This window comes from Rhinatrema bivittatum, chromosome 6 (assembly GCF_901001135.1).
Source record: "Rhinatrema bivittatum chromosome 6, aRhiBiv1.1, whole genome shotgun sequence".
In the NCBI taxonomy this organism is placed as follows: Eukaryota; Metazoa; Chordata; class Amphibia; order Gymnophiona; family Rhinatrematidae; genus Rhinatrema; species Rhinatrema bivittatum.
This window is the reverse complement of record NC_042620.1, coordinates 353,041,586-353,064,994: the sequence shown is the minus strand read 5'-3', so window position 1 is coordinate 353,064,994 and position 23,409 is coordinate 353,041,586. Positions and strand designations below refer to the sequence as shown.

At 47.5% G+C, this 23,409-nt stretch overlaps 1 protein-coding gene across 7 annotated transcripts in view; it reads left to right on the top strand.

Annotated features, from left to right (window-relative positions):
* The window catches only part of LAMP2 (lysosomal associated membrane protein 2), a 77,200-nt gene that overhangs the window by 4,080 nt on the left and 49,711 nt on the right, over positions 1–23,409 (top strand). For all 7 annotated transcript variants that reach the window (XM_029607846.1, XM_029607851.1, XM_029607852.1 and 4 more), the window contains exons 2-5: positions 6,676–6,794; positions 13,101–13,314; positions 18,558–18,722; positions 18,932–19,128. In XM_029607846.1, the coding sequence (XP_029463706.1) occupies positions 6,676–6,794; positions 13,101–13,314; positions 18,558–18,722; positions 18,932–19,128 (695 nt within the window). The remainder of the gene's footprint in view (positions 1–6,675; positions 6,795–13,100; positions 13,315–18,557; positions 18,723–18,931; positions 19,129–23,409) is intronic.

Here is a 23,409-nt window from a genome sequence, read left to right as displayed (position 1 = left end):
ACAGTATCGGAGGGGAATAGCTAATTCCTTCATTATACAGCTAATTCGTTCATTTACATATCATATACATGCTGCATGCGGAAAGGGTTATGCGTCTGTTTTAAGAAGCGCTAAGGACGCGTGAAACTGGAGACTGTATCACTGGATCGCCTTACGTGTCCGAATTGTGCGCTCCCAGCACGTTACAGACATAAAATCTTCAACCGCACGTTACAGTATCGACCTGTTTATGAGAACCGTGAGGGAGGAGAAACTGTGGTTACAAAACAAGGGATTAGGCATCAAACAAGATATTGTGAAGTATGATGGGCTAGGCAAAAGCTTGTTTGAAGAGTCAGGTCTTGAGTTTTTTTTTTTTCTTGAATCTGAGTGTACTGTTCTTGTCTGAGATCGGGTGGCATGGAATTCCAGGAAGATGACCTGCAATGGATAGTGCACGCTCTTTTGTGGTAATAAGGTGGGAAAGCTTAGATGAGGGTATACATAGGGTGCCTTTTTATAGGAGGATCTGGTTGGTCTGTTAAGGGTGTAGAATTCTATGGCTTCATTTAGCCAGTGCATGCTCTGGTTGTGTAGGGTTTTATGTATGATAGTGAGTTTTGTAGATGATACGGTAGGAGATGAGGAGCCAGTGAAGATCTGAGGATGGGGGGGTGATATGATCTATTTTTTTTTTTGCAGGTGTTTGTGAGTATTCTAGCAGCAGAATTTTGAAGCATTTGTAGTGGTTTAATAGAGGCTTTGGGGAGACCGAGGAGTAGGGAGTTGCAGTAGTCTATTTTGGAAAATATTGTGGCTTACAGTACAGCGTGGAGGAGAGGTCTGAGTTTCTTTAGGGTGTTTAGTTTAAAATAGTGTGTAGCAGATGGACTCAGGACCAATGGGTATAGTGTACTCCTGATAGCAGTTGGGAGACGGATCAGATTTCAATCTGACGTCAGCCCTAGTACATATACCCCTGCAGGAAGTGCAGCTCTTCAGTATTTTCTGTCTCCATAGCAGTTAGGGACTCTATGCATGCTCGCATAGCGTTAGAGTAATTTCACCAAAGAAAACCAAAAGAATAAGAAATCTTACCTTGACAGACGAGCCCCACTCTCCTGCGGTGACACCCATTGGGTCCCTCCCCCCAGTTGAAAATTCCCAAGGTGATTTCCGCGATCCCTCAGAGGTAAGCCTCTGGCAGCCGACCCTCGGTGGGGACCTAGCCCCGGACATTGGGTAAGGCTGAGAGGCAGCAGGTACAACCTTTAGCATGGCGGTGAAGGTATTCCCCCCCCCCCCCCCCCCCGCAGCCAGAGACCACCCAGAACAAGACCAGGAAGCATCGAGACAAGGTAAGGTAGAAATCCAAGTCTCTGGTCCCCAAAGCTCGAGGAGTTGCACAGGCCACAGAGTTGATCTGCCCTAGCAGGGCTAGACCCCAGTTAGATCCGAGGGTCCTTCCACGTGGAGACCCTCAGAGGTGGTCACCATATTGTCTGCGTGGTCGCCGTCACCATTTTTCTGTTCACAGCCCTGATCCGTGCACACAGAGGCAAGCTGTGCACAGAAGTACCGTGCGCACAGACGACGCGTGTAGCCATGTGCTTACTGTGCTGGGTGCACAACTCTATCTGTGCGCATATCAGCGTGCACCAAACCTACGCGCACAACTTCAACCTGGAGCGCACAAGCCATGGCACCACCAGAAAAGAAGCTCAGGGCCTTTGCCCAGCATGCCACATTAGATCTGTACAGCATGAGGAGGCTACGGCCCTGTGTTTACAGTGCAAAGAGGCCCTAGGGGATCCAACGCATGGCCCTCCCTAGCTGGTACTGGGTTCCAGCCTCTCAAGCTATGTCTCTACAGATCACACCTGCTGTGCCGTGGTGACACACCTGCTTATTACAGACCAGGAACAACACTCCTGGTGAGGCCCTGGAACCAGCAGTATCATTCCTCGCAGATGCTGCTTCTGATCTGGTGCGCACCACAGCTAGAGGAGTGTCATCTGCCATAGCAGCCAGAAGACAACTCTGGCTCAAACTGGTCGGCTGACCCATTTTCCAAAACAGACTCACAAGGATGCCCTTCAAGGGAACCCTCCAGTTTGGAAGCGAACTAGAGAAACTAGCCAACAAATGGGGCGAGTCCCCATTGCTGCGGCTACTGGAGGACAGGAATAAGAGAAACCAGCGACCCTTCCCCCGAACTTCCAGGGGCAGAGGATCACAGCGCTTCAACCCATACAGAAGCACATATCAAGCGGCCTGCCCTGCAGGCCAGAGCCAGTCCTTTCAGAACAAGCACAACAAAAGGGGAGTCTGCTCTGCCCCACAATGAAAATCAGTTGACCTATCCAAAGGAGGAAGCCATTGGGGCCCGGCTTGCCCTATTTTACCAAAGATGGAGCAAAATAACTTGGGACAAGTGGGTCCTAGCCATCATTCGAGAGGGATATTACCTGGATTTCCACCACCTCCCTCTGGACAGATTGTGGAATCCCCCTGCCACGACCCTTCCAAGAGGATGGCAGTAGAAGCTACACTGAACAGATTACTAGGCTTAAGCTGTATCACTGGTGTCTCCACAAGTAAATACTGGACATTATTTTATCTTTCCCAAGAAAGAAGAAATGTTCAGGCCCATCTTGGACCTCAGTCTGTCAACCGTCACCTGAAGATTCCTCACTTCTGCATGGAAACCCTACGCTCAGTGATAAGGGTGATACAACCAGGAGAGTTCCTTACATCCCTGGATCTATCGGAAGCTTATCTACACATTCCGATCCATCAAGAGCATCAGCATTTTCTACGCTTCTCGATCCTGGACCATCACTACCAGTTCCAGGTACTACCATTTGGGTTAGCCACAGCATCCCAGACATTCACCAAGATCATAGTGGTGGTGGCAGCAACACTGAGGAAGGAAGGAATCCACATACATCCTTATCTATATGATTGGCTGATCGGGGCAAAATCCCCCAGAGGAGAGACACCAGGCGACCAACAGTCAAAAATCTACAGGAGAGCTGTGGGTGGTCAAAACAAACGAGTTGTCTGCAACACTCCCAATCTTTAGAATACTTGGGAGTCTGGTTCGACACCAAACAAGACAAGGTCACCTTGACAAGATCAAAATTGACCCAGTTGTGAACCATGTTGAGCGAGCTTCGCCCCACAGCATGGGACTACCTACAGGCCTCATGGCATCCACACTGGAAGTAGTGCCATGGGCAAGAGCTCATATGAGACCCCTATAGCGCTCATTACTATTGCAATGGAATCCACTGTCCCAGAACTACACCATATGCCTTCAGCTCCCAGACAAAGTCCAGACCCAACTACGATGGTGGCTACAAGAAGACCATCTGAACCAGGGAGCGAGACTATCCTCATCCTGTATCCTGTTCACCACAGACACCAGCCTACGTGGAGCGAGGAAGAGTCAGGGTGGAACATCAGTCACCTAGAGACCCGGGCAGTCAGACTAGCCTGCCTACAGTTCAGTCACAGACTCAACTCTGACTGATTTGTCTTCAGACAATGCCACAACAGTGGTCTACATCAACTGCCAGGGAGGAACCAGAAGCTAACAGGTGTCTCTGGAAATAGACCTCCTAATGTCATGGGTGGAAGCGAACTTTCAAGAGATCTCTGCTGTCCACATTGCCAGGAAAGACAACGTCACTGCAGATTACCTCAGCAGAGAAAATCTAGACCCAGGAGAATGGAGGCTGTTGACCACAGCATTCCAATTGATAGTAAACCGTTGGGGAACACCAACCATGGTCCTCCTGGCAAGCCAAGTGCCCAGCTTCTTCAGCCGCAGGTGGGAACCCCAGGGAATAGATACCCTGGCCATAGGAGACGCTGCACCCAATAGGGGCCATGGCGGGAAGGCATAACAATCATCCACAAGAGAGAACACCACTGGGGACCAGTACTTCTAGTGGCTCCAGACTGGCCAGGAAGACCGTGGTATGCAGACATGTGAAGACTGACAGGAAGCCCCCTCCCTCTACCTCCACACAGACTTGCTCCAACAAGGACTGATCCTCCATGAGGATCCAGCTCAATTCACTTAGTCTGGCCATTGAGAGGACTCACCTGAGGAAGAGCAGATACTCGGGGGGGGGGGGGGGAACACACAGTAATTTGACACCCTACTCCAAGCACACAAGTTCTCCACATCCCTAACATACAAAAGGATTTAGAGTATTTGAAGCCTGGTGCGAGGACCGCAACATCGTTCCACGCTCAGTCAAAATTCCGGCGGTTTTGGAATTCCTGCAGAACGGGCTACAGAAGGGATTGTCTCAACTCCATCAAGGTACAGGTGGCAGCATTGTCATGCTACAGGAGCAAGAGCGGCAGTATAGCCTCTCACCCGGATGTCTTCCTCTTTCTGAAGGAGTCAAGCAGATCCGACCACCCCTAAAGTGGCTGGTCCCTCTGTGGAACCTCAACCTGGTCCTGGATTTCTTAGCAAGAGCCTCTTTCAGACCTCTTCGCAGCCTGTCTCTCCGACTATTAACATTGAGACAGCCTTCCTAGTGGAAGTCTGTTTGGCCCGCCGTATCTCTGAGCTATAAGTGCTGTCCTGCTGGGAGCCATTCCTCGGACTCACCCTGGGAACCATCCAGCTACGCACAGTTCCGTTGTTCCTCCCCAAGTGGTGTCTCACTTCAATCTCAAACAATCTCGCTACCATTGCCAGATGAGCATGAGAATTTGGAAGAGTATCGCAGTCTACGCCATCTCAACATCAGCAGACTCCTAGTCAGATACCTGGAAAGGTCTGAATCGTATGAAAGACAGACCATCTATTTGTCCTTCACAGCGGGAAGAAGCAAGGGGATGTGGCCTCGCGAGCAACCATAGCCCCCTGGATCAAAGAAGTCATCAAGGTAGCCTACATATAAGCAGGCAAGCCACTGCCTTTACAAGTCAAGACCCATTCCACTAGAGCCCAGGCTGTGTCCTGGGCGGAAACCAAGATGCTGTCACCCGCCGAGATCTGTCGGGCAGTGACATGGTCTTCCATCCACACCTTCTCCATGTTTTACCGCTTGGATGTTCAGGCTCAAGAGGACAGCATTTGCAAGGGCAGTACTAAGTGGGTCACGGGCAGCCTCCCACCCAGTTCAGAAGTAGCTTTTATACATTCCATTGGTCCTGAGTCCATCTGCTACATGCTAGGAAATGGAGAAATTACTTACCTGATTTCGTTTTCCTTAATGTAGACAGATGGACTCAGCATCCCACCCACGGCTGCCGTCATTCATGGAATTCTCAAGGGACATCACAGACAGTGAGTGATTCACGGGTAAGTCATGCTTTCTTCCAGCTAGAACACACATCCTACCATGTGTTGACGTTTTTCGGTTGAGGGCACTGGTGGCCTCTAAGGTAGACAAGTTTCCACAATTGCTTTTCAAGGAGAATACTGAAGAGTGCACTTCCTGCAGGGGTATATGTACTAGGGCTGACGTCAGATTGAAATCTGATCCGTCTCCAACTGCTATCAGGAGTACACTATACCCATTGGTCCTGAGTCCATCTGTCTAAGCTAAGGAAAACAAAATAATCAGGTAAGTAATTTCTCCATTCTTTCAAAGTCGAGCCAATAAATCTTTTTAGATTGAGGTGGTTATCTATAGTGGCACCAAGGTCTCGTATGTACTGTGAGAATGTAATTGCTTGGGACAGGGTGGCTGTGGGATGGCAAAGTTCCGTTTTGGAGGTATTGAAGGCAAGGTTCAGGCTGGTGAGGCTGATCATTGATAGGGCATTTTCCCAGGTTTTGAGGGTATTGTCTAAGGAGTCAGTGATGGGGATAAGTATTTGGACATCGTCTGAGTAAAAGTTAGTGAGGCCTAAGTCAGAAGTTGGCAGAGCGGCAGCAAGAAGAGATTGAAGAGGATAGGGCACAACCTTGAGGAATGCTGCTGGATAGGTGGATTGAGAACTTTCTCAGATTAGTTTTAAATATGCTACTTGCTAACTTCATGGAGTGTCCCTAGACCTTCTATTATCCAAAAGAGTAAATAAATTCATATTTGTGTTAGACCTCTATCATATCCTCCCCCCCCCCCCCCTCAGCTGTCTCTTCAAGCTGAATAGCTTTGAAAACCTGGCTTGTTTGTGGCTGTCACGGACTGGAGTTGGCAAGCCTTGATCTAGGATGTTACCTGGATAAATCTCTGGGGCTGAATGTTGCCCCATGCTTTCCACTGTGGCTGAATCTAGCTATAAGTTTAGCTGGGGGGTGGGGGGGAAGGGAAAGAAGAGCCTGCTTTGAGCTTAATGTACCACTCTTTGTAAGAGGAAAGTTGCCATGCAACACAACAGCACATGTGCCAGCACCTTGGAAACTTCAGGTTGTTGAAGCACCAAGACTCAGCTGGGGCCCTCAGCAGCCGTCCATGAGATCTCCCTCCCCCCCCCCCCCCCCCCCCAATCCATGGACTGGTTTATTTTGTATAAATCAAACTAAATCCTAGGGATGGAAGTACAGAACTTCTTCAGATCCCTGTTCTGACAGCAGTTAAAGCAGGTACAAGTCCATAGCTATTTAGCATGTGTGTACACATCTACAGAGTACCCAGGTAGGTACTCATGGACCTGTGAATTGAATATATGTAGAATTACTGCACTGACTCTCTATTTCAGAACTATTTTTTTTTACAGGTTTTCTGCAGTCCAGAGCTCTGCAAGTTGACGTGAAGGATGATGCCAATAAGACCTGCATATATGCCAGTATGATGATGAACTTTACAGTGCGTTATGATACAAATACCTCAGGCAGTGTATGTACACCTTTTGCCTACACAACAGTCCATGGATCATCTTTCACTGTTATGCTGTGATCTGGTGCCTTGGAGGCCCAGAGTTGTATGTGTACTGGCTAGAGTTGATTCATGACTTCTGTAGCTATCTTAGTGTGCAAGCTGGGAACTTTGTGCCAGCCCTATGGCTCTGGCCCTTAGTGGCACAAGGATTATGGGCTCAGATCCCCCCATCATTACAGCTGGCCTGGGCATTGTGGGTATGGTGTACTTTGGCTCAGGGTGCACCCTCCTTCCAGCTAATGAGTTGTGCAGTGTGAGCTGTAGGGGGAGGCAACCTTGAGCACTCAACCTGTGGTCTTGAGTAGCTCAGGTGAGCTATCTGAGTACAGGGAACTGCAGCAGGGGAGCAGCCAAAATTGCAAAAGAATTGTTCCCTGTATGTACCCGGATAAGCCTAGACTGCTGGGTTATGTCTCCTTTCCAGCAGATGGAGACAGAGAAAAATTTGAAGAACACCCCTGTAAGTAGGTTGCAGCCCCTTCAGTATTTCTCGGTCTCCAGCAGATGGTGGCAGAACCTGCAGTCCTGGCTAATTGACTCTAAACAAGAAAAGAGTTGCAGTGACAGGAGTCCTTTAAATTTGTTTGGCTGAAACAAAGTTTCCAAAAAGAGCCAAGCCTCCCATGGAGCAGTCATTTCTCCTTGGTGGTAGGCCAGCTGTGTGCTTTGCCCTTCACTCCAGTGTACCAGGAGCAGCAGCCAGTGAGTGACTGGAGGGGATTTACTGGTGGGCTGGTGTCGTTCCCCCCCCCCCCCCCCCCCCCCCCCCCGGCCCAGAGACAACCACAGGTTGTGCTCTGGTGAGGCCAATGCAAATTAAAAAAAAATAATCTAATGTGGGGTTTTTTGGTTTTTGTTTTTGCAGCTGCACTGCTTATTTGGCCTCCCGGGGTTTATTTTCGCAGCCTCCCTCCTTGTTCAGCGTGGCAATGCCACATGCTTTGGCCTGCAAATCCTGTGGGGAGCTGGTAGCACAGCTGTCCAGAGAGCCTCTGCGCCTGGTGTCTTCCCGGGGGTGAGGGCACATCTGTACCATGGTGTGGGTGCCCCGATGCTGCCTCGTAGTATTCAGCCTGCCCCGCTCCCATGGAATGCGGGAATGGGGGCCATTTTAGGAGCTTTAGATGCTGATGCAGACAGCTCAGCAGGGGGAAGGGATCTCCCTCAGTTATTTCTGCAGGATTTTTGCCCCAGGTCTCCCCATGATTTATTTCCTGCTTTCCTTGCTCCTTTGGGTACCCCCCTTGGGAAAATTTAAAGGGCCAGCATCCTTTTTCAGCTGATATTATTTTACTATTACTATTTCATAAGGCTTATTTAGCTAGCCTTCTGCCCTTGAGATCCTGGGCCCTCTCCTCCTATGCAGGTTCCTAGGCCAGATCCTCCTGAGGTCTCCCAGGTTAGGGTGGTCTGGGAAGGGTCCAGTTCCAGGAACCAGGGGGTGGTGCCGCTGGCAGATATGGATGAGGATTCAGTGTGGCCCTAGTGGAAGGGGATGATCCTTGAGCTCTTTTGTAGAGATGGAGCAGATAACTCCACATATCCTAGCAGAGTTGGGTATATCAGCTGGCCAGATGCTAACGCCTCAGGATCAGGGCATGGTGGATCCAGTGCTGTCTGGTCTTCGTCCCCCAGCTAGGACTTTTCCTCTTCATCCTATGTTGCTCCAGCTAATGTTTCAGGAGTGGGATACTCTGGAAGCTAGCCTTCGTGTAGGCAAAGCTATGGAAAACTTGTACCTGCTGCTTATTGCGGCAATGAAGACACATCAGGCAGGATTCATGGCAAGAAGGAAAAGGAAGGGTCGACCACTCCCGTGGGTCCCTTTTTATTGTACATACATCCATAGCATACAATGTGCCATCACATCATTGGCTGTCCTCTCCATAGCATACAGACGTGTCATTAGACCATTGGCTCAGGGGGTGTGTACAGATCATTTCATTGGCGGCTGAAGCTTATACCATATATGTGTGTGTGTCTTTTTCCTGCATCTGACTACGTGGCAACTAGGTATCCTTTCAGGCAGTGACTGTTAATTATAAGCTAGAGAAATACGTGACAGCCAGGTATCCTCTCCTTAGGCAGTAGGGGTTAATTATAAGCTAGAGATTTAAGATGTGCTAGTATTGCTTCATTCAGTGCAAAGGTCAGAGAAGGAAAGTTAGTTAACCCCTGACATGGCTTGCTGGCAAAGCTAATAATTCCCCACAGCTGCTGGATGACTCTTGACCTCCTTAAGGTTTCCAAGGTTGATACGGCCGTAACTGCAGTCATCAAGCATATGACTATTCCTGTGGTTTGGGCAGCTGCCCTTTAAGGACCCTCAGGATCATAAGCTGGAGGTGCTTCTCAAGCATATCTTCGAAGTATCTGCTCTGGGGGTTTGAGCAGCCATTTGCAGTAGTTTAATGCAGCATGCGAGTCGCCAGTGGGTACAATTCCTGCGTGCCAGAGATCTTTCCCTGGAGGAGTCAGAGCACACTGATCATTTGGAGGCGGCGGTAGTGTATGCAGCGGATGCCTTGTATGATCTCCTTCATGCGTCTTTGCATACTATGGCTTCTGTGGTGTTAGCCCGCAGGCTTTTATGGCTCCATAAATGGTCAGCTGATGTTTCCTCCAAGTTGCAGCTGGGTGCTTTTCCATTTCGGTGGAAGGTGCTTTTTGGAGACTTGGAGCAGCTCATTAAGTCCTTGGGACAAAGTATAAAAGCTTCCAGAGGTTTTGCCCCTTCCCGGTCATGTTTTCAAGGGCAGCACAGCTTTTACCAGTCTAAGCCAGCTCAGTTTGGTCAGACAGTCGTCTGGCAGGTCGCAGACCTGGTCTCATTCCTTTCGTGGCCATAGACCTACCCGAGATAGCAGTGCTACAGGGGCGATGGCAGTTAAGTCCTCCCAATGAAATAGCACCAGCCACTCCCTGTTCCAGTCATTTGGGGGGTGGCTGTCCCTGTTTTGAGGAGTGGGCCAAAATAACATCAGACCATTGGGTTCTAAACATTATAGATCACGGCTATGCCTTAGATTTTGCTCATCCCTTACGCAATCTATTTCTGGTGTCCTGCGGGTCTCTGGAGAAAAGGTGCAAGGTGTCTCACTTCACCGGTTGTTGGCCCTCGGAGCGGTTGTTCTGGTTCCTCTGAACAAACTTTGAACCAGCAGGTATTAATTTATTTTCTGGTTCCGAAGAAGGAAGGGTCCTTCCGTCCGATTTTTAGATCTGAAGGTCAACAGAGCTCTGAGTGCCCAGTTTTCATATGGCAACGCTACGTTCCATAATCACCTCTGTCAGAGCAGAGGAGTTTTTATTAGTGTACCTACACATTGCAGTTCGGAAGGACCAACATCAGCAGTATCTCCTATTTATGGTCCTCAGCAAGCATTACCAGTTTCAGGCACTTCCCTTTGGGCTGGCGACCGCTCCACGCACAATTATTAAGGTGATGGTGGTCGTGGTGGCAGCTCTTCATCGCCAGGGGATCCTGGTCCATCCCTACTTGGAGAACTGGCTCATTCGAGCGAAGTCAAAGGAACTATGCAAGGCAGCAGTCGCCAGGGAGGTGCAGACACTTCACACTCTGGGTTGGATCATCAATGCAGACAAGAGCCAGTTGTCCCCCGCCCAGGTCCTGGATGTTTTGGGGGTGAGATTCAATACTCGGATTGGGAAGGTCTTCCTGATGCAGGATTGGATAGACAAACTCGTGTTGCAAGTTCAGCATCTTGTTCCTGCCAGTTCCCAGGGCATGGGACTATTTACAGATTCTTGGTTCTATGGCATGTACTCTGGAGTTGGTCCCGTGGGCGCTTGCTCATATGAGGCCGATGCAAAGGGCTTTGCTCTCATGTTGGCACCTGAAGTCTGAAGCTTTTCAAGTTCCCTTACCCCTCCAGAAACTGGCCAGGTCCAGCCTAGCTTGGTGGCTGACCCAAGAACACTTGTCCCAGGAGATGGATCTGGAGGTCCCTCAGTGGACTATTGTGATGACAGATGCCAGTCTTTCCAGCTGGGGGGCAGTTTGCCAATCTCAGCCGTCAAAGGCCAATGGATGCAGCAGGAAGCACAATGGTCCATCAATCATCTCGAGACCAGGGCAGTCTGCTTGGCCCTGCAGAAGTTATTGCTTCTGGTTCATCATTGGACAGTGCAATGACAGTAGCATATATCAACCGGCAGGGAGGCACAAAAAGCCACCCCATAGCAGCGGAGGTGGACAAGCTCATGGCCTGGGCAGAAACTAGTCTGCTCAGGGTAGCAGCTTCACACATTGTCAGGGTAGACAACGTACAGGTGGATTTTCTGAGCCATCAGATTGGTTCCTGGAGAATGGGAGCTGTCCTATGTGTTCGTGTTGATATCTCATCACTGGGGTATTCTCTTGTTTGGATCTACTAGCAACTTGAGGGAATGCCAAAGCACCATGCTTCAGTCACAGAAGACGGCACAGAGTGGAAGGAGTAGACACTCTTGTCCTCCCATGGCCTCGTGACATTCTGCTCTACACATTCCCTCCTTGGCCTCTGGTAGGCAAGGTCTTGAGAAGGATAGAAGCCCATCTGCGAGTGGTAGTGCTGGTGGCTCTGGAATGGCCACAAAGGCTGTGGTTCATGGATCTCCTCAACCTTGCAGTGGATGGGCCGCTCTGTCTGGGTCATTGAATCTCCAGCAGGGTCCAGTATTTTTCAACCAGGTGGATCACTTTTGTCTAGCAGCTTGGCTTATGAGAGGTGGCAGTTGAGAGAAGAGTTATCCGGATTCGGTGATTTTCCTTTTTTTTTTTTTTTTTTTTTTTTTTACAGGCTTGCAAAACTTAAACCTCTTGCATATGTCAGTCTGGAAGGTTTTTGACTCTTGGTCTAGTAGGTCAAATGTTTCCCCCTAGGTGGGCCTTGATAGTCCACATTCTAGCCTTCTTGCAAGAGGGTTTGGTAAAAGGGCTAGCTTCCAGTTCTCTCTGGGTTCAAGTGGCAGTGATAGGATGTTTATGTGGAAAGGTGGACTGTCCATAGCAGCTCATTCAGATGTGGTTAGTTTCCTTCATGGTGCTAAGCATTTGCATCTACCATGTCTAGCTGTTTGTCCATCCTGGAGTTTGAATTTGGTCCTTAGGACATTGTGTGAAACTCAGGCGTATCACTCTGAAGGATCTTACGCTCAAAATTGTTTGGTAGCTATCTGCTTAGCTTGGAGAATTTCGGAAATTCAGGCCCCATCTTGTCTCAAACCTTTTTAGGTTTTCTGATTTTGGTGTTTCTCTTAGAACCGTGCCGTCCTTTCTGCCTAAGGTTGTATCTGCTTTTCACGTGAACCAGTCCATTGAGTTGCCTGCATTCCTGGATTTGAATCAGAATTTTCCACGTGCTTATGAATTGAAGCATTTGGATGTCAGGCGGGCACTGCATTACTTGGAGGTCACTAATTTTTGTCTGTCAGATCACCTTTTTGTCTTGTGGAGTGGTCCCAGGAAAGGCATAAAGCTTCCAAGGCTGCTATTGCTTCAGCATACATATGTCATGGGCTAGCAGTTCCAGAGGGTCTTAAGGCTCATTCGCTCTGTTCTCAGGCAGTGTCCTGGTCAGTCAGTTGATTTCCCCTCCAGGAGATCTGTAGGGTGGCAACCTGGAAATCTTTGCATACCTTTGCTCGGGCTCCCGACTCTGTTTTGGCAGCGGTGTGCTTCGAGCGGGGCTTTCTAGGTCCCCCCCCCCCCCCCCCCCCCCCCCCCCCCCATGTAAGGCAGCTTGGGTACATCCCAGCAGTCTGGGCTGATCCGGGTACATACAGGGAAAGAGTGATTCTTACCTACTAATTTTCGTTCCTGTAGTACCACGGTTCAGCCCAGACACCCTCCCAGTTTTTTGATTCCACTTGACAATTATTGGGTTTTGTCATACTATAGCAGGATGAAGACTTCATATTTTGTACATAGTTGAGTCTCCTAAATTTGGTTTAACCATTTAAATTTTTGGATTCCTGTTACCACTTTAATTCTGCTTTGATATTACTTATACTGAAGGGGCTGCAGGTGGCACATCAAGCTTTTTTCTGTCTCTGCTGGAAGGAAGGCATAACCCAGCAGTCTGGGCTGATCCATGGTACTACAGGAACAAAAATTAGCAGGTAAGAACCACTTTTTCCTATTTTGTAGAGTACCTGATATCAGATGTACAGGATGCAAAATTTCATAGCTTGCTATATCTTAATAGCAAGCTGACCAAAGTTTTTTGTTTAACTGGCTTTTTTTTTTTACTACCATGCTAGAGAAATAAAACGTTCTCCTTACCAAGTGATGTGACACTGGATGGCAGCAGCTGTGGTAACTCAACAGTTGCTCCTCTGCTGTGGCTACACTTTGGATCTGGACACTCTTGGAGCTTAAACTTCACCAGAAATGCCACTGTTTACAAGGGGAGCGCCATCACTTTCACATACAACCTTAACGACTCTCATGTATTTCCAGATGCCAAAACAAAAGGTAATGGACTGGGGCTTTTATTCTTTCAGCAGGGAAGAGGATTAAAACTGCCTGGCTCCTGTCTGCATCTTTCCTGTACCCCTTCCCCCCCACCTCATCACCCCAGTTCTTTATACTCTTCTAGGCTGTTCTGCTCAGACCTGGGGATCAGGTATGGTTCTAGGGGTCCATTATGCTGCCAAGGCTGTGTACAATAAAATACTTAAGTAAAAAGGTAAAATGAAATTACAATAACATCAAGTTAGCAGTAGCCTTAATAATTAAAATGCCATCTAAAGATGAAAAGCATAAATCATGTAAAAGCCTGTACAAAAACTTTCAATTGCTTTTTTAAATTTGTTTTCATTGTTTACTTGTAGGGGTAGTAGGTTCCAAAATTCAGGGGTGGCAGCTGGAAAGATGCTCTTACAAATCTCAGATAAGTGAACCAAACGAGAAGGCACAGCTGTAAAGAGTAGAAGGCTCTTGTGGGGCAGCATCTATCTTTTTAACAGGTCTTGTTATCCAAGGAGCAGCTGGTAGAGCTCGGATAGTTAGCAATGCAATTTTAAATTTAACTTGATGCTGAAATGGAAGCCATTGCAACTGCACAAACACTGGTGTGATATGTTCATGAATCAAAGTCCTGATAACCAAGCAGCAGCATTTTGCAACAGTTGAATTGACTTAAGGGTAATAGCAGGCAAGCTTAAGATATATAATGAATTAATAATCTTAATGGCAGCATCAACAATTGAACCACTAAGCAAAAAACATAGAAATGAGCAATGATTTTAAAGGGTACAATAGTCGAGGCTTAAAAAGCCTGAATAAAAATAACTAGACTCTCTGCCTGTGAAACTGTCCTTCTATTCTGACCATCAGTGAGAGGCTTAGTGATTCATTATGCATCAAAACCATTTGTCGTCTCTAGATTTACAGCCACTCTGCTGCATACATACTGAGCTCTTCAGAGGTTTCATTCCATGCATTTCCAATTGGTAGAACTGAATAGCTGCAGAAATACAGAAGCCTTAGAGCAGCTAGCAGTTGACATATTTGTGCTAAATAGATGTTCCTTATACATCCCAGGATCAGTCCAGACTGCTGGGTTATGCCTCCCTTCCAGCAGATGGAGTCAGAGAAAAGCTGAAAGCACCCCCATATAACCTGGGGTGCCACCTGCAATACCTCAGTATTTTCTCTGACTCCAGCAGATTGAGGCATAACCTGCAGTCCTGAATCTTTCAAAATTCCTGGGGTCTTGTCCCAACAGGTTTGATTCTATCACATAGAGCCTTTGACTAAATCACTTTTTTTAAAAAGGAAGTGTTTTAATTTGCCCGTTCTAAACTTTTTAGCAGTCATTACAGCAGCCAGCCAAGGCAGGGCATTGCCCTATAGCCAATTCCCAGAGTTTTAGTTCAGTAGCCCGGTGAGCAGAGGGGGAAGACTTGCTGGTGGGCTGGTCACTCTCCCCCCTCCCTCAGACAATTCAATGCCTCTGTTCCCCCAGTGCTGCTGTTCCCTGAGGGCTGAGTAGTCAATTAGAAAAAAATATATAAATTAAATTATAACTAGACATAACGAAGCAGTTCATTTGATTAGTCAGGGTTTTTACCTCAGCCGTGCCTGTCTGCAGTCTCCTGGACCTCAGGAGGTGGAGCTTTCACCTGGCTCCTTCGCGATTAATGCTGAGAGGGACGGCGTGTGTTTCTTGTGGAGAGCCGGGACTCCGGCTCTCCCGCGAAGGCCTCTGCTCCTGGTGTATCCCCAGGGGCGAGGGGCCTTCATTCGATGCCAGCACGGGGGGCAGCCATTACGAGGCCAAGAAGATCGCGCGGCAGTCAGACTGAGGCAGAGGCCTGGCTCGCTCCCGATTAGCGCAGGAGCGGCAGCCATCTTGCCTCCTTTGGAAGGGGACGCTGATCCCTCTGAGAAGGGAGAAGATCTCCCTCCTCTGTCCCTGCCGGCCCTAAGTCTGCATAGACTGTGTGGTTTGGCTTCAGACACGGCTCCTCCTCCGTCCATCTTCCCCCAGGGGGGCCCTTAAAGCAAAAACACCTGTTTTCTTCTAATTTTATATTACATAAGGCTTATATGGAAGTGGAGACTGAGTGGGAATCAGTCTCCTAGCCCAGCTAAGATTCTTAAGGCTTCCATGGATCAGAGAAGGTCAGAATCTCACATCCCTTGCTCTGACCCGCTTGCCCTAGTGGACCCAGGGTCTCAGGATGCATTCACCCAGAACATGGGCAATACGGGTGACAATGCCAACCTGGTGGAGGGGTATGATCCCCAGGTGCTCCATCTTTTCCGAAGGGAAGAGCTGGATCCTTTGTCAAATGTACTTCAGGAGCTGGAGATTCCCCTCCTGCAGGAGATGTTGGATACCTCTCCAGGTGATTCAGTTTTAGCAGGGCTTTGCATTCCACCACAAACATCTCCTCCTTTTCATCCGAAGCTGTTCCAGCTCATATCCCATGAGTGGGAGACTCCTGAGGCCTCAAGAGTTAGCAGGGCCATGGAAAAACTTTATCCACTCCCTAATGATTCTCGACCTCCTTAAAATTCCTAAGGTGGACTCAGCAGTCACGGCCATAGCCAAGCATACTACTATCCCAGTGACAGGAGGCACAGCACTCAAGGACCTTCAGGATAGGAAGCTGGAAGTGTTGCTCAAGCAAATTTTTGAAGTGTCTGCCTTGGGTGTACAGGCCTCAGTTTGTAGTAGCCTTATGCAGAGATCTCTGCTACTTTGGGTTCAACAAATGCTTATGGCCCAAGACCTTCCCCCCAGGAGAGGCTGAGCAGGTGGAACTGCATGGAATCAGCAGTCACCTATACGGCAGATGCCTTGTATGATCTCCTGCGTACTTTGGCACTCACTATGTCTTTGGCGGTGTCCGCAAGGCATCTGCTATGGCTCCGTAACTGGTCAGCGGATGCCTCATCTACATCTCAACTGGAGTCCTTCCCCTTCCAGGGTAAGCTGTTTGGAGATGAGCTGGAACAACTCATAAAAGCCTTGGGAGACAACAAGGTTTATAAGCTGCCAGAGGACAAACCTAGGTAGGCCTGCTCGCCCAGTAGCTACAGGGGCCATTTTAGGGGACAGTATCTCCTCCGATCAGGTAGGGGTTCTTCTGCATATACCCCTAGGCAAGCAGCTTCGCAGGCACAGTCATGGGTGTATTCCTTTCGGGGCAGGCAGCCTCGGCAAGCTGGTGCCCATGCCTTCGTCCACAACAAACCAACCCAATGAAGGGGTGCCAGCCATTCCTCCATACCGAAGATCGGGGGCCAGCTATCCCAGTTCACAAGGAATGGGTCAAAATTACCTCAGACCAGTGGGTTCTAGATGTAAGTCGCAGTTACGCTTTGGATTTTGCTAGTCACCTTCAGGATCTTTCTAGTATCTCCCTGCGGGCCACCCCAGAAGCAGCAAGTGGTTCTTCAGACCTTATCCTGGTTGAAGGCTCTAGGAGCCATTGTTTGTTCCCCAGTCAGAATGCCAGACAGGTTGCTACTCCATTTATTTCATGGTGCCCAAAAAGGAGGGATCCTTTTGGCCGATTTTGGACCTCAAGCAAGTCAACAGAGCATTATGGGTACCTCTGTTTCGAATGGAGACATTGAGATCAGTCATTGCAGCAGTCCACAAAGGCAAAGTTTTTTGGCTTCTTTGGACTTGACGGAAGCTTACCTTCACATAGGAATCCAGGAACACAATCAGCAGTTTCTGAGATTCATGATCATGGGTCAACACTATCAGTTTTGTGCCCTGCCCTTCAGGTTGGCAACTGCTCCCCACATGTTCACAAAGGTGATGGTGGTAGTGGCAGCAAGCCTACGACAGGAAGGGATCTTAGTACATCCCTACCTGGACAACTGGCTCATACAAGTGAAGTCGGAAGTCCTCTGCAGGGCGGCAGTTCGTTTGGTTTTACGTTGCCTGCGGTCCCTGGGTTGGGTTGTCAATTGTGCAACTGATTCCATCCCAGGTGTTGGAGGTTTTAAGGGCCCGGTTCGACACAATGGGCAAGGTCTCACTACTTCTCGGGCGTATGGACAGGTTGTCTCAAGTGCAGCGGCTGCTGTTGCTCCCCACACCAGTGGTGTGGGACTATTTACAGGTTCTTGGCTTTATGGCCTCTACCCTGGAATTGGTTCCTTGGGCTTTTGTGCATATGAGACCCTTGCAGAGAGCACTACTTTCTCATTGGGATCCTAAGTCAGAGTTCTCCTTCCCTTGCCTCTGCTTGAACTGGCCAGATCCAGTCTGGATTGGTGGCTCACACCGGGTCACTTACTGCAAGGGGTAGACCTCGAAAACCTCAATGGATAATTGTGAAACCGATGCCAGCCTATCCAGTTGGGGGGTGGTTTGTCAGTCGAGGTCAGCTCAGGGTCTTTGGACTCCATTACAGGCCAAGTGGTCCAACAGATTGGAGACCAGGGCGGTTCGACTAGCACTGCAACAACGGTGCAGTGCTAGTCGAACACCATTCTGCTCTTCATCCTGGTGGTGATGGTTCCATTTGAGGTTGATGTGTTCATAGCCAACATATATCTACTGAATGTGTAGATTCCCAAAAGCAGGTTTGGGTTTTTGTAACAGGAGGTCAAGGTCAAAATCAATTGACTGAAACTGAGTTAGTGAGGGGGTTACTTTATTCTTTGAACATATAGCCCATCCTTGCTGCTTCCACCACATGGTTTGAAACATGTTAAGGTAATCTTGTAAAGGGAGGCATGCTCAACTTGTGTATAGATTGACAAAAGTATATAAATCTGACACCAACGGTTTAGCAATACATTCCACTAGATCTGGCCATCTTAACTTACTGTGTGCTGCTGGCAGTTCTAGTAAGACATACAGCAAGTACAAAACACCATATGCAGTTTGCCATGGTGAGTTGCTGGCAGAGGAAGGAATGATCTAGTCCCCTCCTGCCAGGTGGAAGTACAGCTGACAGGCCTTTTAGGGTAGGGGCAAGATGATGTTGCTGACTCAGCATCATATGCCTAACTAGAGGATGAGCTGCTTTGTATTATCACTTAGGTACAAGTTGTCTAGCACTTAGTTTGCAACCATAACTGGGGACCCAAGGAGTAGATAACACTTAGCACAGCTCACTGAGGCTAAATGCTGCCACCACCACCACCAGACCAGATCCTCTTCACATCTCATAGCATTGACTGCGCTTATGAGTTTGACTCATGCTGCTCTGTGGCTCTAACTGGCATAATTCTTTTACTAGGTACAGTCACTACAGTCTTTAAGGCAGCTTTTCCACCTCCAGTCCCTCTGCACAATATCTATAAGTGCAACAGTGTGGATGCTGTAATGGCAGAGGAGGTGATACAGATCTTTTGGAACGTGACACTTCAAGCATTTGTGGAGAATGGCACCATAAGCAGTAACGGTGAGAAGCATTTCAGGCTGGAAAAGTTTTTTTAAGACAAGGCAGGATCTGCTTATTGCTGCTCATGGATTGTGAGCCATGAGCTGTCCCACCATTCACCTGTCTTAGGACTGCATTAAATAATCCTTCCATATAACATCTCATGTTCTATACTTTAAGATCACTACATTGCTACTAACTAAAACAACCTTGTGTAAATTCTTTTTAAGCATCCCAGTGTGAAGCAGATACTCCTTCCACACCAGGACCTGTAACCACCATACCTACTACCACCATATACTCTCCAACTACAGCACCCAGACCAGACAAACCTATAGCTGGCAACTACTCCATCAGCAATGGGAGTAAAGTGTGCCTTCTAGCCACCATGGGACTGCAGCTGAATGTTTCCCAGGCTCGCAGTGAGGTGAGTTTTGAGGTGATCTTGCCTTGGATGTCACTCTATGCCCCACCCATAGCTTCCCAGGACTCTGAATAGGATTTTCTGCCATCTTACTTTGTAGGTATGAAGTCTTTATCAAAAATGTTTTTTCTTCATAACTGATAGAGCTCCACAACCTCAAATCATTGACTTTTGGCATAAACTAAGCACCTTGTGCCTTAATCTGTCAGGACCCTATTAAATAGGGGTGACATGCAGGGCCAAGGGTTCATCTAATGAGAAACATTCATAGTATTTAAAAATCTTGTAACACCACTGCCCTAATTCTCTAACGTTGGCAATCTGTAGAGCTATCTTACTTGCATTCATTACATTTTCCTAGCATGTTGCCAGATGGACTCGGCACCAATGCATTATGCTCCCCTGCCAGCAGATGGAGACTGTCAGATTTCAAAAGCTGATATCACCCTATACATAACCTTGCAGTGACTTCTGTCTCCAGCAGATGGATGCCCCTCTCCCTTCAGAGATTGCTGTATTTCTTGGAAGGAGAAATTCTATTTTCTAAACTGAAAATTTAAGCCCTAATCTCCTGCAGTGATACTTAAAGGTCCCTCCTCCAGCTGAGAATTCCTGATGTGATTTCTGAGATCCCTCAGGTGTGCCTTGGTCTGGTAGCCAGTTTCCAGTGTGGACTTAGCCCCCCAGTGTGGCTGAAAGGCAGTGGGTACAGAAACAAGCACAGCAGTGAAGGTAATTCCCTCTCTTCCCCCCCCCCCCCCCCCAACCCCACAGCTGGAGACTGTCCAGCACATGATTGGTAAGCACCGAGACTAGGTAAGAAAAATCTCTAAATTCAGGTCTCCAGAGCGTGGATTGCCGTACCAAATTCTTCTCCAGCGAGGTTAAAAGGGAGCACTGATCAGGTTGAGCAGCCTTGGTTGGGCTAGGCCCCAGTCCAGTGCAAGGATCCACACATATGGAGACCCTCGGGGGCACCATCTTGCATGGGGGGGTTGTCAGCACCATCTTCCCTTCTCAACTGGCAGTACATGCAGGGTATGCCAGGCAGTACATGCAGGGTATGCCTAGTTTGCCTGCACGCACCCAACTGAGCGCACAGCCACATTTGCAGCTGTTTGCACACAACACCAAGACGAAGGCACTCTTTGCACAGCCTGAATTGGAGTCTTGTCTGTCAACATTGCAAAGAAGCCCAGGGGGAATAAAGCCTGGTCCTTTACTGTCCAGAGATGGTTCTGGAGCTACTGACGATAGCTCCCCAGATCTATGCATCTCAGATGACTTCCCCACAGGAGGACACCTCTGGGGTCCTTATGCCAACTCCCCCCTGGGATTAATTTGGACCCAGGGACCTTCTCCTGGTTGGAATTTTTCCAAGGGCTGCAAGCGTTTGTTCAGCCCCAGCTCTGCCCCAGGCTCAACCCCTGCCGGAAGCACAAGATCTGCCTGGCTCAGATGCTAGAGACATGCTTTGCCAATCCAAGAACTTCCCTGACAGGGACCCAGACAACTCAGATGAGGGTGACTCCCTGGAAGGAAGAGAAATCCCTCCAGGAGTGGAATCATACAAACCATCTTTCTCTTAAACAAAGATGAATTACCAGTCCTTGTTTCCCAGACTCTGCTGGGTATTCCAGGCACAGACCCTATGGCAGAACCAAAAGAACACCATCTTGGTGTCCCTTCGTAAGGCCTCATGCTACTTTCCAATGATGGAAGCCATCCAGGAACTGATTGACCTGGAGTGGGATGCCCCAGAGGCCAGCTTCAAAGGGGGTCGGGCCTTGGGAGCCCTATACCCTCTAGAACTAGTGACCAAGGAACACCTGCATTTCCTGAAAGTTGACACTATGGTCTGTGCCATCTCAAAGCAAACTATTCCTGTTGAGAGAGGGGCTGCATTGAAGGATACTCATGACAGACGATTGGAATCCATCCTTAAGCAGGCCTTTGCAACAGCAATGACACTGAAGATTGCTTCATGCTGTGCAGTGGTGGCATGTTCCTTCTTGCTCATCTCAAGAGGCAAATAACTCAACATATACCAGTGAGACAAAGGAACTTGCAGCAGCTTTCCTGGCAGATGCAAGCTCAGACCTGGTGAGCACCTCAGCCAAGAGCATTGCTTCTGTAGTGGCAGCCAGAAAAAACTATATGGCTACGGAATTGGTCTGCAGATGCAACATCTAAAGCAAATCTCACAAGAATGCCCTTTAAAGGATCGCTCTTGTTCAGAAGTGAATTGGAGAAGTTAGCCAGCAAATGGGCGAATTCCCAGTGCCTCAGCTACCAGAAAATAGGAGTAAAAGATCTCTGCATCCCTCCCCCAGAAGAACCAAGAGCAGAGGATTGCAGCACTTTAGACTCTACAGGAACTCACAGTTCCAGGCACCTCATCCCTCCAGAAGGTCCCAGCCCTTTCAGAACGGACAAACCAAGAGGGCAGGCTCCAGCTGTGCTCCACAATGAGAATGGGCCAACCCATCCACAGGAAGAGGATATAGGGGGTCAACTTGCCCTCTTTTCTACCAAAGATGGTTCGATATGTGTATTAACATCTGTCATAAGAAAATGCCATACTGGGTCAGACCAAGGGTCCATCAAGCCCAGCATCCTGTTTCCAACAGTGGCCAATCCAGGCCATAAGAACCTGGCAAGTACCCAAAAACTAAGTCTATTCCATGTTACCATTGCTAATGGCAGTGGCTATTCTCTAAGTGAACTTAATAGCAGGTAATGGACTTCTCCTCCAAGAACTTATCCAGTCCTTTTTTAAACACAGCTATACTAACTGCACTAACCACATCCTCTGGCAACAAATTCCAGAGTTTAATTGTGCGTTGAGTAAAAAAGAACTTTCTCCGATTCGTTTTAAATGTGCCCCATGCTAACTTCATGGAGTGCCCCCTAGTCTTTCTACTATCCGAAAGAGAGTAAATAACAGATTCACATCTACCCGTTCTAGACCTCTCATGATTTTAAACACCTCTATCATATCCCCCCTCAGTCGTCTCTTCTCAAAGCTGAAAAGTCCTAACCTCTTTAGTCTTTCCTCATAGGGGAACTGTTCCATTCCCCTTATTTTGGTAGCCCTTCTCTGTACCTTCTCCTCACAATTATATATATATATATATCTTTTTTTTGAGATGCGGCGACCAGAATTGTACACAGTATTCAAGGTGCAGTCTCCACATGGAGCGATAGAGGCATTATGACATTTTCCGTTTTATTCACCATTCCCTTTCTAATAATTCCCAACATTCTGTTTGCTTTTTTGACTGCCGCAGCACACTGTACAGACTATTTCAATGTGTTATCCACTATGACACTTAGATCTTTCTTGGGTTGTAGCACCTAATATGGAACCCAACATTGTGTAATTATAGCATGGGTTATTTTTCCCTATATGCATCACCTTGCACTTAACAGTGACGACAATGGGAATCGGATAAAAACAAGCCCTTTATTAAAACACCCGACTCTGGCCGAGTTTCGCTCCCTTGCACAGAGCTGCCTCAGGGGCAACTAGAAATGGACATATAAATGATTAATACACATATATAAAAAAATGAATTACATATATATGAAACTAAATATAGACTTACATACATTCAAAATATACCAAAAAATTGTCATTATAAAAACAAAATAACTACATATATATGTGTGTATAGACTTATGGATACAAAAACTTAAATGACAACATGTATGTATGGCAAACATAAAATAGGTATGAACAGAGTATAAAATGCAGTGTGTTGGGAATAAAAAATGAACAAATGAAAAAATGCAAAGAATGGAGAGAAGGTGACTGTGTCATATGCAATATAAAGATATATAAATCTCATGGAGTCAATATTGGTTACAAACCAAATTATTAAGACAATGTGTAAAATCTGAATAATTTAATCACAATATATCCAATGCTTACTTCATTCAACCAGGACTTGAAATGGTCAATGTAGAAAATATCGCATTGGTTTTCCTAAGCAAACAAAAACAAACGGGTCAACTAAATAAATGATTTTTTTTTTCCCATTTTTTTCAAACATGTGAAAAAAATATAGAAAAAATTATATATAATGCAAATGTGAAACAAGAAGAAATAGAAAAACAAAAAGCAAAAAATAATGAAACTGGTGAATCAAAAAATTATTAGTGTATCTGGAAGAGTCTACCTACAGCGTAGTTGATTTCACACCGAAACAATTAGATTTTCTCTTAACCTCATAGCAGTGCTATGTGATACCAGCAATGAAGTCAAAAGCGTTCAGTGTATAT